Here is a 15,100-nt window from a genome sequence, read left to right on the forward strand (position 1 = left end):
AAAAGCAAAGACCTGAAGCAACCCAATGCCCCAAAGTAGAGACTTAAGAGGACAAGCTGTGAAGAGAAAAAAGCAAAATGCAGAACAGTGCGCACACAGCAGGAAGATAAGGGGCAAGCGTGTGTCTGTGTGTGGCACATGGTGGGCACGGGTGGGGAGGGACGCAACCGCAGGAAACAGGACACGGAGGGGGACGCTCACTGTTCACCTCGCTGCACAGTCTGGGTTTTAAACCATGTCAGTGAATCAATCACCTGGAAACACAACCATCTGTGGCATTTTCAGAAGCAGCCAGCAGTGGCAGCATACCTGAGTAGTTTGTGAAGGACTTCAGGTCCTCCAGGCTTATGGGGACTTGCGCACCAGAAATCAACACCTGGAAAAAAGATTTCAGGTCATAAACTCCGAAGCAGGTGTTACGCAGCCCCCGTCCCCGAGCATGAGGAGCGCACCTGAATCTCCTGCTGGTCGAACATGCGCAACCACTCCAGACTGACCACGTTGGCCAGGCCCTGCCGGAAGGCCAGGCAGTGCTGGCGGATCTGCCGGTTCAGCCTGTAGTCGGCCACCAGATGGATGTACGCGATCCGGTTGGCGCTGGTCACAGGGATGTCCTTCCCGCCCAGCTTCAGCTCCACCACCTGGGAGATTAAAGCAGAGCCAAAGTTCGGGAAAACAAAAGTGAGAAACAACGACGTCACGGCAACCCCGTGGGGCTGCTCTGCACATGAGCGCCTGGGTGGGCAGCAGCCGCACAGACGCGCCCCTGCCCGACGCTCGGGGCCGGCCCTTCACCCTGCCCTGCGGTCATCACCCACCCAAGTGCCAAGGGACCACGCAGCAATGCATCCGTGGCAATTCCATTCAAAAAACTAGAAACCACACAGGGCAAAGCTATGAACCGAATGCTCAACACGAGTCAGGAGGGTTCATTTTGGAGAAGACAAAGTGTGAGGCACTGAGGTGTGGTGACATGATCGCTCGCGTCTGTCCGCATCAGTGGCACCCGCTCCTCCCTGCGTTTCTGTGCTACCGCTGCAAAGCACTGTAGGTGTGATTTAAAGGGTGGTGGCGAAAATCAGAAGTAATTCCTCAGCCCATGTCTCATGTGTGTAAAAGAACGAGAAAGAACTTTCTTATCACATTTAAAGACCCCCACAACCTGTGGGCTAGCGTCGGGTCAGGAGTGCCCCTGGAAGCCCCCGAGTGCTGGTGGGAAGGCCCTGTGGGGCGGACGAGGGGCCCAGCCCCAGGGCCACCCTCGAGACGTTCCCTGGGCCCTGCACGTCATCGCTGAGATGGTGGTACTTGCTTTGCCTCTCTTGGAACTGTGGTGGCAGAACCTCACGTGGACACAGCTGACCGAAGAAACCCCACAGCCACAGATGTGCGAGCCTAACTCACGGGGGCGCGCCTGAAACTCCCCAGCCCGCTGGCACTTAAACAGCGGACACGTGTTCTCTCCTGGGCGCACCCACACTGGGTGAGGCACTCTACAGAGAAGGAATACACAGCGCATCCCAAATAAGGGCACAAAGGCGCTCCCGAGCGCGCCAGCACGGGGCTACCGCGGCGCAGGGAGGGAGCGGACGAAGCCGTCTCGAGGCGCCCGCCCTCGCACCTCTCCCGGGAGCCCTGCACTCCCAGTGCAACTGTGACACCCCCCCACTCCCGGTGACGGCATGCCCCCAAGGTTTTATCACTTCACACAAAGGCTATTTGAAAATCTGCTCGAGCCTCTACTGAAATCATCCTAGCCTGATGGTTTCGGGACCACCCGCAGTGTGTGCCAGACGACGCGTCACTCCTCGCCACTTCTTGTCCTGTCCTGAGTGTCAGAACCGCCCGGTGTAAGGAAGGGCTCTCGTCACCAGCCATGGCGCCGGCTGCTCTGCGCCAGTACCTCAGCTATCACCCGCGCTCCTGTAAGTGGATTCAAGGCAGGGAATAGACAAGGATGTGCTGAGTGACCAGGAAGACAGAGGGCCCCTGCGGGAGGCAGCCCCGGGGCCCCTGCCTAGTCAGATAGCCCTGACACCTCCAGTGATCCGAAACCGGCCGCACTGTGGCAATCTAAAGTCCTGTCTCGGGCTACACCTAAAAAGCTACATATGTTAAAATCGTATCAAATCTGTCCTAACAGTTCCGTTCTGAGGGTGTATTTAAATCTTTAAACCCGGAGCTGGAGCAGCTCTTAAAGCACGAGCTCTCCTCTCTGCCAGCCTCTGCCGACACTTCACGGCACTTCGGAACCACAGGCCCGGCCGGGACCGCTCGCCTGGGCTCATCGCGCTCTCCTGACAGCTCACATCCTCCCAAAGAGGAAGGGCTCCTGTGACTTGCCCAAGGTCACAGAGCAAGGCAGCCACACCAGGCCCTGAGCCGGGTCTCGGGATCAAGTTCAGTGCTTTCCTACAGGACAGCTGATTACTCATGGGTCCATCTTAAACCCGAGCATCTCCTCGGGGGAGACGTGTGTGTAGATCAGTCGTCTAAAATTTCACGTTCGTTTTCACACGCGCTAAAGAGCAGCTGTATTGATTACGTGAAAGAAAACAAATTTGAGAGCAACAGCACTACTTAAAAGGGAAGATTCACGAACACAGCATGCCGACATCATGAAGTATCTGCACACCACAGACCTTTAAATCGTGGTACTCTGTAAACCTGAACCTGCAGAGGACTAGGTTTTTTTATCAATTTCTACAGAAACCCCGTGAGATCTCCCCGAACGAGGTAAGTGGCTTTCATTTTTCCAGTTGAACTCTTCAGTGCGATTATCCTCATGCCTCATCATCCATAACCTCTCCGCTCAGGGGGAGCTCCCACGACTGACTGGGACATCTCAGCGTCACAGTTTCGCTCTGAGCGGATTACTCCAACGTGACCTCTTACATGTGCGACGTTTCACTGCTACCATCTACCTCAAAAGGCACATGGAAACTCCCCGTCAGCGAAGGCCTGGGCAGGTCACTGGAAAGCCGGCGGCCTCAGGCACGTGTGTCGCTGCCGAGCGCCGCCATGAGCAGCAGCACTGCCGCGTCCGGGGAGATTCCCTTCCGACAGCGACAATCTTGAAAAAACCTGAGTTTTGCAGAGCTGATACTTCAGCTCTACAGGACAGAAGAAGGGGTCGAGTCGAAACCCACCAGGAGAGCTATGGCCGTGAGCGCCCCTCCTCACGCTGCGCTATGGCGCTGGTGCCCGCTCAGAGACGCCCAGCCACCGCTGAGGGGGCCCAGGAAGTACTGCTTCCTTTATTCCTATTTCGGACTTAATCAGCACCCATTTCTGAAATAGGTGGTAGCTTTAAAGTCTAAGAAACAGACTGAAAATTCAAAGCCCACAGAGACGATCATTTAAAACATATCCCGAGAGTTTAGGTCCTAGGCTGTATAAATCTTTGTGTTCTGAAGACATCACAGTGGTGTACAAACCGGAGGACAGCTGTGCAGTCCGGAGAGGAAGCCAGTGAAGACACCACATCTCCGAGTTTTCCCGAGGAGCGCTCAGGACCACAGCTCAGCGCTGTGCTTTATCTGCACGATGAGACAGCACTGCACGCTCAGGAGGACGGCTGTTGTTTAAAAAGAAGGACCACTGGGCTCTGGTGGGAATGTAAACAGCATGACTGCCGTGGGAACCTGCACGGAGGCACCTCAGGAAGGTAAACACACAACAGCCACGTGACCCAGTGATCCCACTTCCGCTGTCACACACATAGCAACTGAAAACTGGGCCCAAAGAGATTCACACCGCAATGTCCACGGCATCCTCATCCGTGGCAGCTGCCACAACAGTAACGCCCACAGGCAGGCGGATACACAAATGTGGTCCATCCACACGGTGGAACGTCAATCAGCCGTAAAAAGGAAGAGGCTCTGACACCTGCCACCACAGGGATGGGCCTCGGGGTCGCGATGCCGGGTGAAGCCACCAGTCACATCAGGACAAGGGCTGTGCAACTCCACTTGGGGGTGCCGAGAGCTGTCGTGGAGACAGAAAGCAGACGGCGGTGTCAGCGGCTGGGGTGGGGGAAGTGCAGCACGGGAGTGCCCTGCCCGCCCCACCCCTTCTCTGACTCAAATAAAATCGACTGAGTTCAAGACACTGATCTAGAGAACGCAATTTTAAAGATGAAAATTACAGCAGAAGTCCTCTCATGAAAACTTCTCATTGCTTAACCGAACTGGTTTCTCTGAATTCCAGGACCACCTGCTCCCAGGACCCGCCCTGACTCTCAGAACCCAAACCTCCGCTTCCTCAGACAGGAGGCTCAAACGTCCACATTTCCCTCTCATTCACCTGCCTGTCAGCTCGGGCTGGCCTGCCCTGAAGGGCCCTGACCAGCTGTGGGGTAGACGAGACCCTGGTGCAGATCCTGGATGTGTGTCCAGCCTTCCTACAAGACCAAGGCCTCACAAGGTTCTACACGATGACAGGGTCGAGCCCAGACTCCCGGGGACCCGCCCACCATTCCAGCTTTGTCCACCCACACGGGGAACCCCTCCCCACCCTCCACGGCCCCTCCCCCTGAGCTACCTGGCTGTGAGCTACCAGCAAACCACACACATCTTACGACAGAGTTCATATCAGCCTCTTGTTAGAATGCATGCGCCCCCACAGGTAAAAAAAAACAATCTCCCACGCACAGCACAGCGCAGCGGCGACTGCATGGAGCGCTGCCATGAACGAAGGGAAAAGAACAGGCGTGGCGGTAAGCAGGCAACGCGGTACAGAAACCACCAGCGCTGCGTCAGCCCCAACTGGCCAGCGTGTGTTTACCAGAGGCTGCCAGTGCTCGCGCTCGCGCTCTGGGGTCAGTGACCACGTGGGTCAGTGCACTGTCAGTGCTGACTGGACTGAACACTAAAGATCCACGAAAATGATGCTTTTAAGTTGGCAAAGCTGACAACCTTTGAAAACCTGGATTAGAAACAAACCAAGTAGTAACAAAAAATTAGAGAAACAATTACAAAGCTTAAAGACGCTATTTTTGCAGTTAAAACCCAACTACCAGATTCAGAAAAGATTATCAACCTGTAAGAACAGCAGAAAGCATGCATCTTCCCCATGAAAGAGATGTGTTTGTCTGAAAACCAAATTAAGTCAGAAAAGCATGAGTTGGTTACTTTTTTTTAGAGTCAGATTTTTAACAATCTAGCTGAAAATGTATTACAAATCTACACACATAAGATGATTTAAAAATTTCAAATAGACATCAGGTCACATCTACTCTTGGACACTTAATTTTTAATCTACCATCTCTCCTAGTAAAGTATTGCATTACTACTCATTAACACATTACATGATCAGAAAGTTAAATTCACCACAATCCACTCTTACTAGAATGTTAAATGAAAGCACAATATAATATAGTTATATCTTATAAACACAGTTCACTCAAACTTTTACTAAATAAAGCATTAATATTGACTGGCAGAATGAAAAGACACTTTTGAAAATGGGGATAGTGCTGATGGAGAAAAATCAGTAGGAAAAGAGAAATTAAATGACACTGAGAAATACAAATTTAAAACGCTAAGTGAAATTAATCAGGGAGAAAAAATTCATGTTGTACCATTCAGTTAGTCAAAACTGCTCTTAAATTTTAATATTCAAGTGAATTAATGCTTAACCCTTATGGCCACTCATTATCTTCCCTATTTTATCCAAAACTGACTGGCTATTATTGTGCAGGGAAGCAAGAGGCATTTAAAAACACTCAGGAACATAATGATCCAAGTTGGTTACTTCAAAAGTCTAATAAGAGATATTAACAAGTATGACTTCAAAAGTCCTCACCTTGATCTGCCTGAACGCATTTTTTAAAGTTCTGCAAACTGGAGTCCATGCTGAAGCAGACAGAACTGTATAATGAGCTCCACGCCCCCACCTGCAGCTTCAGCAGGCGTCACCTCGTGGCCGACCCCCCACGCCCTCACCTCCTGCCGTGTGCTCAGCACGCTGCAACTCTTTGAACGCAAACGTCCAGGAGCTCACACAATATCCAGCGAACGTGCCTGCACACAACAGGAAACTCGCAGGCTTGTGACCACAGCCCTCGCTCACCTGTGCCTCTCCGAGGTCGTTGTTCACCACAGTGAAGTTCAGCCCCAGCTCCTCCACGTCCCCTTCATAGCTCTTGAGAAAGAGCAGGTTCCTATACACCTCCGGGTCCAAGGAGGCCAGGTGGTGGATGTCCACGTCCGCGCTGGTCCCCAGCAGCTTGGACAGGAAGAAGCCTGCGAAGGGCAGCTCCACCAGCATGTTCTCGTAGAGGGCCTTCAAACAGAACAGCGACACCACAGTTAGCACGTCGCGGGACTCTGGTTCTAGGCTTCCTCGAAATAAGAAACGGGACGTCCAATTTGATATTTAATGGAATCCTAAGAGAGCAGATACTTTTTCTCTCGAATAAGGATAAGGATGGTGGAAGCTAATACCTGGTGAGCATTTACCGTGTGCGAGGCCACAGTTTGACAATCAATATACACATTCACTAAGTAGAAAACTCTGGAACAGACTACCGAAGCATGTTAGGGATGAGGCACCAGTGGGGACTTTTCAGAGCCAGGCCCTCCATGCTGTGAGGGGCCCGCCAAGCACTCCCTCTGCAGGTGCACCGGGCTGCTAGGGCTGCTGCAGCAAGCACCACAACCTGGGTGGCTACAAACCACAGAAACTTACGGCTCAGTTCTGGAGGCCAGAAGTCGGAGGTCAAGGTGTCAGCAGGGCTGAGGAGGAGCCTTCCTGCCTCTTTCAGCTTCTGGTGGTGCCGGCGTCCTGGGTGGGCCCTGGCAGGCAGCTGCAGCCTCCCAGACCCCACCTCTGTACCTGCTGTCTTCCCTGTGTGTCCGAACCACCCTGCCTCCACTTACAGAGACGTTGCTTGTCAGATTCCAGGACTCCCTCTAACCCAGTATGCTCTCAGCTTAGCCTGATTGCAAACGCTGCCTGACTTCCAAGTGGGGTCGCGTTTGCAGGCACAGAGTGTTAGGCACTTGAGCATTATCTTTTGGGGTCGCAATTCTACCCACGATGGTAGGCAGACCACTTGTCCATTCTGCCTTCACAGCACAAAAGGAGCACAAAGTGTGGACGAGGGAGGGCCGCCGTGTGCCAAAGCTGAGTTTCATGTAGTTTCCAGCGTCAAGAAATACTCTTCTTCTTTAGGTCCCCCCCCCCAACCGTCAGTGGAAACAAAAACAGCATTCTCAGCTCCCTGACCGACCACACAGAACAGGAGGCAGGCTGAACCTGGCCCACGGGCTGCGGCCCTGCCAGTCCCTGCTCTAGAAGTGGAGGAGCTGGGCCTCGGAGCTCTGCGAGGTCTGTCCAGATGTTATGAGCCAGCAGGTGACAAAACTGGCTTCAAAACCCAGCTTCCCTGACGCCCAGATCAGTGTTTCCACGTAAGTCGCCGTCTGCCTTTCCATCGAAGGACAGCAATGTGCAATGATTTAGCATTTATTTACACTGAAATACCATTTACAGACAGTAAAATGAAATGCACAATCTATAGTGTCTGCCTTCACCTGTGTAATGGCCACTCAGACCACAACAGAGCACATTTACACTCTCTCCCCAAATCACGAGTTTCCTCAGGCCCTGCAGTCAGCATGGCCCCCAGGTTAACCCCGTTCTGTAACCACCACAGGCAGGCCTGCCAGTCCTAGAACGTCGTGACTGGGATTACACGGCAGCTGTGCCTTTCCATCTGTCCTCTGCAGCGTGTTTCTGAGGTTCACTGTTACTGCTTGTCTGTTACTTACTTACTGCTGTGTCCCGCCTCTCCCTAGGCCCCCAGCTCTGGCTCTGCGCAGCGAAGCTGCCAGAAGGGTCGTCTGTGCGCATCTCAGTGGGCGTGTGCTCTCATCTCCCCTGCCCGTGTCCCTGAGAAGGTCTGGAGACACGGAAGTACCCGTATGAGACGCTGACATGCTGCTTCCTGGAATACGAGGATTCCCACGTGAGCAGCAGAGCAGGAAGGTTCCAACCGGTCTGCATTCCCACCAGTTGTCAGTACTGTGACTCTGCTACGTTTTAGTTGTTCTGCAACTAAAACGAGGCACCTCACTGTGGTTCTGGTTTACATCTCCCTGGTGACCACTGGTGCTGGAGGACACTAAGTGTTAGGACTACCGTGTGAATCCCTGGAGGTCCTCCAAGGTGGGTGAGAAGAGAAACTTCGTAAGCTCCCAGCACAACGGCAGGGTCCGCCCGGCACGGTAACTACTCCCACGGCCACGGCTGTCACATGCGACGAGGAGTCAGCAATGTGCTGCACACGTCTCAGGAGCATGCCTGTTATTTTATTCTAACAGTTGACTGACTTGGAAGCCACAGAAAATCTTTCTTGCCAAAATGCTGCAATGAAAATAACAGCTCCCCTTACTGAGCGCTGCTCCGGGCCAGGTGCCGCGCTCCCACGTGTCCGCCTGGCCCAGCGGGACAACCCGACTGCCAGGCGAGAGGGACTCTTACACGGGAGTCCGGGGAAGCCCTGCATCCCCCACAAAGGCCACTCTTGTTAGAAAGCGGCCAATCTGCACAGACGTGTCCCCGGCCGTTCTTGGGGACGCTCCTTCCCGGTGGGGGAGGTGGGCTGTCCCCGCACTGGGTGAATGCGGAGTGGCAGCGGGGTCTCGAGCACAGGTGGTCGTGAGCTTCCTCTGACTGAAGGGCAGCCTGTGACCCCAGCCCAAGACAGAGTGACCCCAGAAGGACAGACAGGGAGGCGTGAGGGCTGGACCCAGCCCCTGAGAAGGGACCACAATGAGCTGCACGGTGCTACATTCACGTCCTCTTTAAACCACCGCCGCTGCTCTGTGTCTACAGTGGCAGAAGAGACACGTGGTTTGCCCTGAGGGGTAGTCATTCAGCCGGACGCCAGCTTCACAAGTGGCCCTTCCAGAGGCTGCCCGATCACGTCCACACACACTGAATGCTAAATACGAGGGCTCACTGAGGCAGATCTGCGTGAATTAACTCCCACGGGAGTGAGGCGCTCCCAGACAGCCAGCACCCCGCTCCCTGGCTCTTCCCTCTCACACAAGACGCCCAGCCCGGGAGGGGCCGCGGCTTGTCCACGCGCGGCAACCCGCACATCCCTGACCCTTACACACCCACCTCGCGCTCTCACACGCATGCTCCCCCTCTTCCCAAACCACCAGAGAAGTGCGCATAACCCGCAGAATGACATCTTAGCCCCACCCACTGGCATGACCGGAGGAAACGGGAAAACGGCCGTCACACGTCCTCTGGGAATTGGCGCGCCCCGAGCAGCACCCTCTCCTGGTTCCCCGCCCGCCCGCCAAGCCCACGGGTGTCTGTGCCAGGTTTCCACGTGTGACGTCCCTGTGCTTTTATCCGATTTGAAGACTAATGATTACCCAATTAAGTTTGAAGATGGCAAAAAAAAGGACTTCTTAATGAGAGAATGAGTAATAAAATGGCAACTAGCACTTAAGTCACCTACTGACAATGAAAAGAAAGAGCTGTTGTGAAAAGCCAGTTTGCTTCAAGTTAAGAACTCTAGTACTATTAACCGGGAGCACTTACAAATCTCATCACTTCTAAGTGAACGATGACTTCAACGTGAGGGGCGCATTTTGCATAAGGCACGATCGACCCCAGGTGCTGAAGAGAAGCCTCGTCTGTACAGCGGACCGTGAAGCAAACCAAACGTGTAAATCACCTGGTGCTCAATATATACGGCCACTGTCCGCCATCTCTGCATTAGTAACAGTAAACCTATGAAACCCGCGAAAGCTATCAGGGCTACCTGAATTTTAAACAGAAATTCCACCGTGACTCATAAAATGTAAATGCATAGGTATAATTTTTTACATGAGGCAGGTTTAAACCTTTAGAGCATTTAATACACAAGCACTAATAAATGGTAGCACTAAAAACCCTGACTGCATCAGCTAAGTGGCTTATAAATTAAATTTCCATAATGTATGCAACCGGGACACAAATGTAAGCATAAATCAAGGTATTTTCTAAACACAGGTTAATTACACAACTTCAAAAACTGCCTATTTTTTATGCAAAATAATCCACTTAGCATTTTTCACACGGGCCTTTGTCCTCAGCCGCTGCACACACTTGTTCCTAGAAACACATCAGTAACGCCCGTCGTGAAAAGATACCAATAGGTGCATGGAAACAACCTGCACGTAGTTTTCAACTGCCTGTCTTTTATGAGTGTTTATAGCTAGAAATTGTGCCAAAATGATTTGAAATAAAAAGGATTAATTATGGTAGAAGCCTTTTAATATAAGTGAGTGCAGTCGCAATGCAAATGCAAACCGCGGCACTGTCGTGAGAATAAATTGAGCCGCACCGAGGCGCTCTGTTTGCTGCCAAGTAACTCCAGTAATTTACTACATTAAGAATCAATAAAAAAATAATGCTTTTCAAATGCATCTCTATCAATCTTCAGGTAGTTCTAAAGTGAACATTTATAACTTAATCTAAAAACTATATCAGAGATGTCTTGTTTTAAAACCACTCTAATTGAGCAAGAAAATAATAATTTTAATTATTTCAGATCATGCTAACCTTGGAGTTCAAAAAATAAGAAAGATCCGTAAAATCAGGATGTAAGGTGACGGTGACACACTGTGTGGCTCAGTAGCTGTGCTTCACAACTAGTAACTGAGAGCTGGAACTCAGTCTCGCAGGGTGGGGGACACCGTATGGTGCCCAGGCATTTAACACATTTCTTAAGTGCCAACCATGGGCCACGACTGACCTTCAGGCTGGAATTCTGCATCCACGAATTTGTTGACAAAAAAACATTTACTCTCTTTTGAGCCATCTCAGGTTATGCAGAACCATGGAGATGTCAAACCACATTTCACACCCGCCGCCCTCCTGCCCCTCTTGCTCCTTTAAGCCTCTGCCGGCCCCTGCTTCTCAGTGACACGGTGTGTGCCTGCGCCCAAGCCCCCTGGGGACAAGGGGTCCCACCAGCCCTGGAAGCGAAGGTTTCAGGAAGAAAGACTTTAACTTGTTCATCGTGACCGATCATCTGCACTGAGGGTCTGACAGCTTTACCCCAGGAAACTCCTGGGGATGCTGAGTGGGTGGAGGTGAAGGTCCACTCCTCCCAGCCCATTTTTCTAGTGGACACCCAGGAATCCGTCCACCGTACGGAAGCAACTCTGACCGGTGGGAGTGGACCTCCCGCCCCCTCCTCCCAGCTCTGAGGCTCAGGTTCCACCAGAAACGCCTCTGCTCCCCCTGCCCTGCCCACAAGAACATCTAGAAGATAGAGAACTTACACCTTCAAGGCCAAAGTCACCCACATTCCCATCTCTGCCCACAAGGAGTAAGTGTCAGGAGTCTGCGAACAGCTGTTCACTTCCTGCCTCTGAAAAGAGATCCATTAAGGCGCCCCACGCAGCCAAGAACTTTTTCCATAATTAAAAGGCCATTTTTCAGGTCTGAAAATTCTCCTTTTACCAAACAGGACGATGAAACACCAGAGCTCTGACAAGCGAGGGTCCTGATGCCCCTCAAAGGTGAGGGGGCCACCCCAGGGCCTGAGTACCCCTCCAGACAAGGCGTGGCCCTGCCCGTGACTGCTGCTGGCGACACCTGAACCCACCTCACACCCACCTCTCCTCCCTCCTCAGCACTCAGGGGCTCTATCAAAACACGGTGTTACAGTGTTATTTTTTGGTAACAGCTTTATCGAGATGTAACTCACATATCTTACAATTCACCCACTTAAAGTGGACAACCCAGTGGTTCTTATATTCACAGAGTTATGCAGTCATCACTTTTTGGACACTCCCTCACCCCCGAGGGACACCTCCAGCCCTCGGCCGGGGCCCCTCCTCCCCGGACAGCCCCCAAGAGCACCCCCAACGTGCTGTCCGCAGCACAGACATGCCGAGGGTCTGTCCTCTTTCACACAGAAATGAAGCTCCACGAGCCCCACGCCCCGACAGCTGCAGCTCTGAGTTTCTGAACAGAGACTCCGCAGCAGAGCAGGCTGCAACCGCCTGCCCACCCCCCTCCCAGCCCTCCTCCCGGCAAGCCGCAGGCCCCACGCCAAGCTCAGCATCCTCAGCGCGAACCCACTCACTGACAGTTCCACCCCCCGACGGAAAATGACCAGCAACCCAGAAGCCCCTCTCGGGCCTCCCCATCACCACCCTCCCGGGATCAGCCATCCAGATGTGCAGCAGCACAGACCAGCGGCTGTGCTGGGGACCCGTTAACACATGATCCAGCACCATCGCCCCTCGGCTCGATCCCCGCTGGCGGGCCAGGAATCCCAGCCCGGCTCTCATCACAGGCCTGAGCTCAAGGACCTGCTGCCGCCTCCCACTCACAGCCGTCCCCACCCAGAGGCGTCAAGAGTGCCTGTGGACATCATCCCCCGGCTTGCCTTTCATAAACTTGCGAATTCTAAGCGACTATTTAAATGTTTAGAAGGATTCAAACAGGCTAATTTTACTTTCAGACATTTTTTTTGCCCTTGTCGCACAAATAAAGGCCAGGGACAGACAAGCAGCAGACTTGGAGCAGCACCAGCAAGAGTGTGTTTCTCGTTCTCGCAGTGAGAATGTCACATGTGTTAGAAAAAGGAAAATGCCCCAGTACAGTACTGACCCAGGTTAAACTGGTGCCTGGAGCGCTTAAACACAAGAGGCGGCATCTCATCAGTGGGCAAGATCTCCTTCACGCAGGAGCAGGAAGAGTTCTGGCGAGCACCTCAGAGCGCTTAAAGCCACGACAACACTTCTGGGCACTGGAACCCACTGACTTCTGGAATACACCTGCCATTTCTACTGTACGATAGAAACCAGTTCTGTCTCATGCTTAATTCTGAAAAATAAATTCATCTAGAAACCATGACCATAACTGCCTGGAAGAATAATCTCCAGATGAGTGACCGCTTTGCTCTTAACGGAAACCAATGTAAACCGTGACCATCAGCATGCTGTCTCAGAGGGGGCAAGTTCCAAACAAAGTAATCATTTGTAAATTACGAAGTTTACCTGTTACACATCTGTCAGTTGTGCTTTCTGATGTTTCCGTTTCCAAAACAAGCTGAGGCCAACTAGCGTGACCTGACGCTCAGCCCCCCCACAGCGGACTGGGAGCGCAGAGGTGGGCTCCTGAAGCCCGCTGGTGCCCCACTGAGAAGTCTTAACACTGACAGGAAGACATGTGTTAAGCAGAGAAGATCAACTATTTGCTGAATGTTATGTTTAAGAAAAAAATCTAAGGGAAAGATACATTGACGTTAGTGATCAGAGCACTTCGTCCGACCGCAGTCAGATGGAGCAGCTCACCTGCACCTGCCCTTAACAAGGCTGAGCTCAAAACAACATGTTATAAACGAGAAGCTTTGCCATTTAGGGACCAGAGCAACTTCAATTACTACTGTTCACCTCAGTCGACAGTTTTAAAGCCTCAGCAAATTCAGTGAGCATTTTATAAAAGGACTCTAATGAACAGAAAAATAAATTATCCCAGCTCTCAAAAAAATTTCAGGATAAACTGTTAATGGCCAACATTACACTCTGTGATACATTAAGTGCACACTGAATTCTACTAAAATACAAAATTATAAATGACACCAGAGTTTTGTGATCTGCTAACTAAAAATCGGAAATATATGACCAAGATATTATCAAATAATCTGATTTATAGGTCTCCTGTTCCAATTAAATCAATATTCTGAAGCAAGAAGAAAAGAACCATTTCCAAATAGAATTCAAATATGATAAAAGATTTCCTTCAATAAATATTCTGAACTTAATCGGCTTAAATGGATCGAGGTGCTTCTATTTATTAAAAAAAAAAATCAGGATGCCATTACCACATCCTTGAGCTGTTTATTTATTCCCTGTCTGAAGCCGGATTTACAGGTGGTGAAATGCAATCACAACCCAGACCAGAAGCAGGAATCATCTGCTAATGGAACTTTTAATTGAGAAGTGACCAGTGACATGAGGTAATTCTTCGTACGTATGGCTGCTCTTGAAGCCCTCTTTGCACTTTATCACAGTAAACAATCACTAACATATGCATTAAAGAAAATTTCAATACATTATGACCCAATAAATATCATAATCAATCAATATACAATTTTCCTCTCTTAAAAGATTTAATGTTCAGACAGCACACTATTAGTGCCACACTCTCGACACTCACTTAGATCTGGACAGTTTTTCACGTGTTGGTACGAAGTTTAACCGTTTGTAATCAGAGGTAGAAACCAGTATCCCCTTAGGAATTTCCATGCAAAACACCGTATCAGTAAAATCATAAAAATGAGGACTTAAGTATCATCCTCAAATAACCACAGTTGTCACTGCTTTTGTCTAAACTTCATTACGTTAAAGAGCTTTACTGAGGTGCAATTTACACAAACTTCACTTCTGGGAGAAAGATTTAGATGCCAAATTTTTCTCCCCGGAATCTGGTCTAAAGAGATAACACACAGCACTTTGCGAGAGAGGCTGTGTCTCAGGACAACCGCAGCCGTGAGCAGCCGTGAGCATGGCGAACAGAGGGACCCACGGAGTCACCAGTGCGCCGGAAAGCGCCAGTGCGCCAGCAACATCCAACGCTCCTGCCTCTGTACCACTCAGTGTATACACCCAGGAAGGAAAAACAACACAGAATTTAATGAGATTTGGTTTATGCAAATAAAACTACACTGCTGTCTGTCACCGCACTGTGTAAGAACCACTGAATTCAGGGAGTACTTCAGGTTAGCCTGGCAAAACACAGGCTCACCTTCAGAGGAAGGTCAGTGGCACAACATTTCAGAGACTTTTGATTACAAAACTCGCATCCCTGGGAGGGAGCTGGGGCTGAGTAGAGAGGGACCACGGACAGGGAGAGGTGCTGTCTCACTGAGCACTGATACCAAAGCCAGTACACAGCTCCGGGGGGAGAGATACATTGTGCTTCAAAGAGAATTAAAGTGAGAAAATGATCTGTTTGAAATTTATGCTAAGGAAGCTAACATCAGGTCAATGCCTGAAATCTGCCACCGAAATCAGGCGAGCCTCAAGAGACACTCTGTTAAGACGGCGAGGCCCCGCTGAAGCCCCTTCCTCAA

General features: G+C 51.0%; 1 protein-coding gene across 3 annotated transcripts in view; it reads right to left on the minus strand.

Annotated features, from left to right (window-relative positions):
- UBE3C (ubiquitin protein ligase E3C) overlaps positions 1–15,100 on the minus strand; it is a 99,827-nt gene that overhangs the window by 10,346 nt on the left and 74,381 nt on the right. For all 3 annotated transcript variants that reach the window (XM_031455819.2, XM_031455816.2, XM_064487146.1), the window contains exons 19-21: positions 6,073–6,285; positions 453–641; positions 310–376 (exon numbers count right to left, since the gene is read on the minus strand). In XM_031455819.2, coding sequence (XP_031311679.1) covers positions 310–376; positions 453–641; positions 6,073–6,285 — 469 coding nt within the window. The remainder of the gene's footprint in view (positions 1–309; positions 377–452; positions 642–6,072; positions 6,286–15,100) is intronic.

The sequence above is a fragment of the Camelus dromedarius genome, chromosome 7 (genome assembly GCF_036321535.1).
Source record: "Camelus dromedarius isolate mCamDro1 chromosome 7, mCamDro1.pat, whole genome shotgun sequence".
Taxonomy (NCBI): Eukaryota; Metazoa; Chordata; class Mammalia; order Artiodactyla; family Camelidae; genus Camelus; species Camelus dromedarius.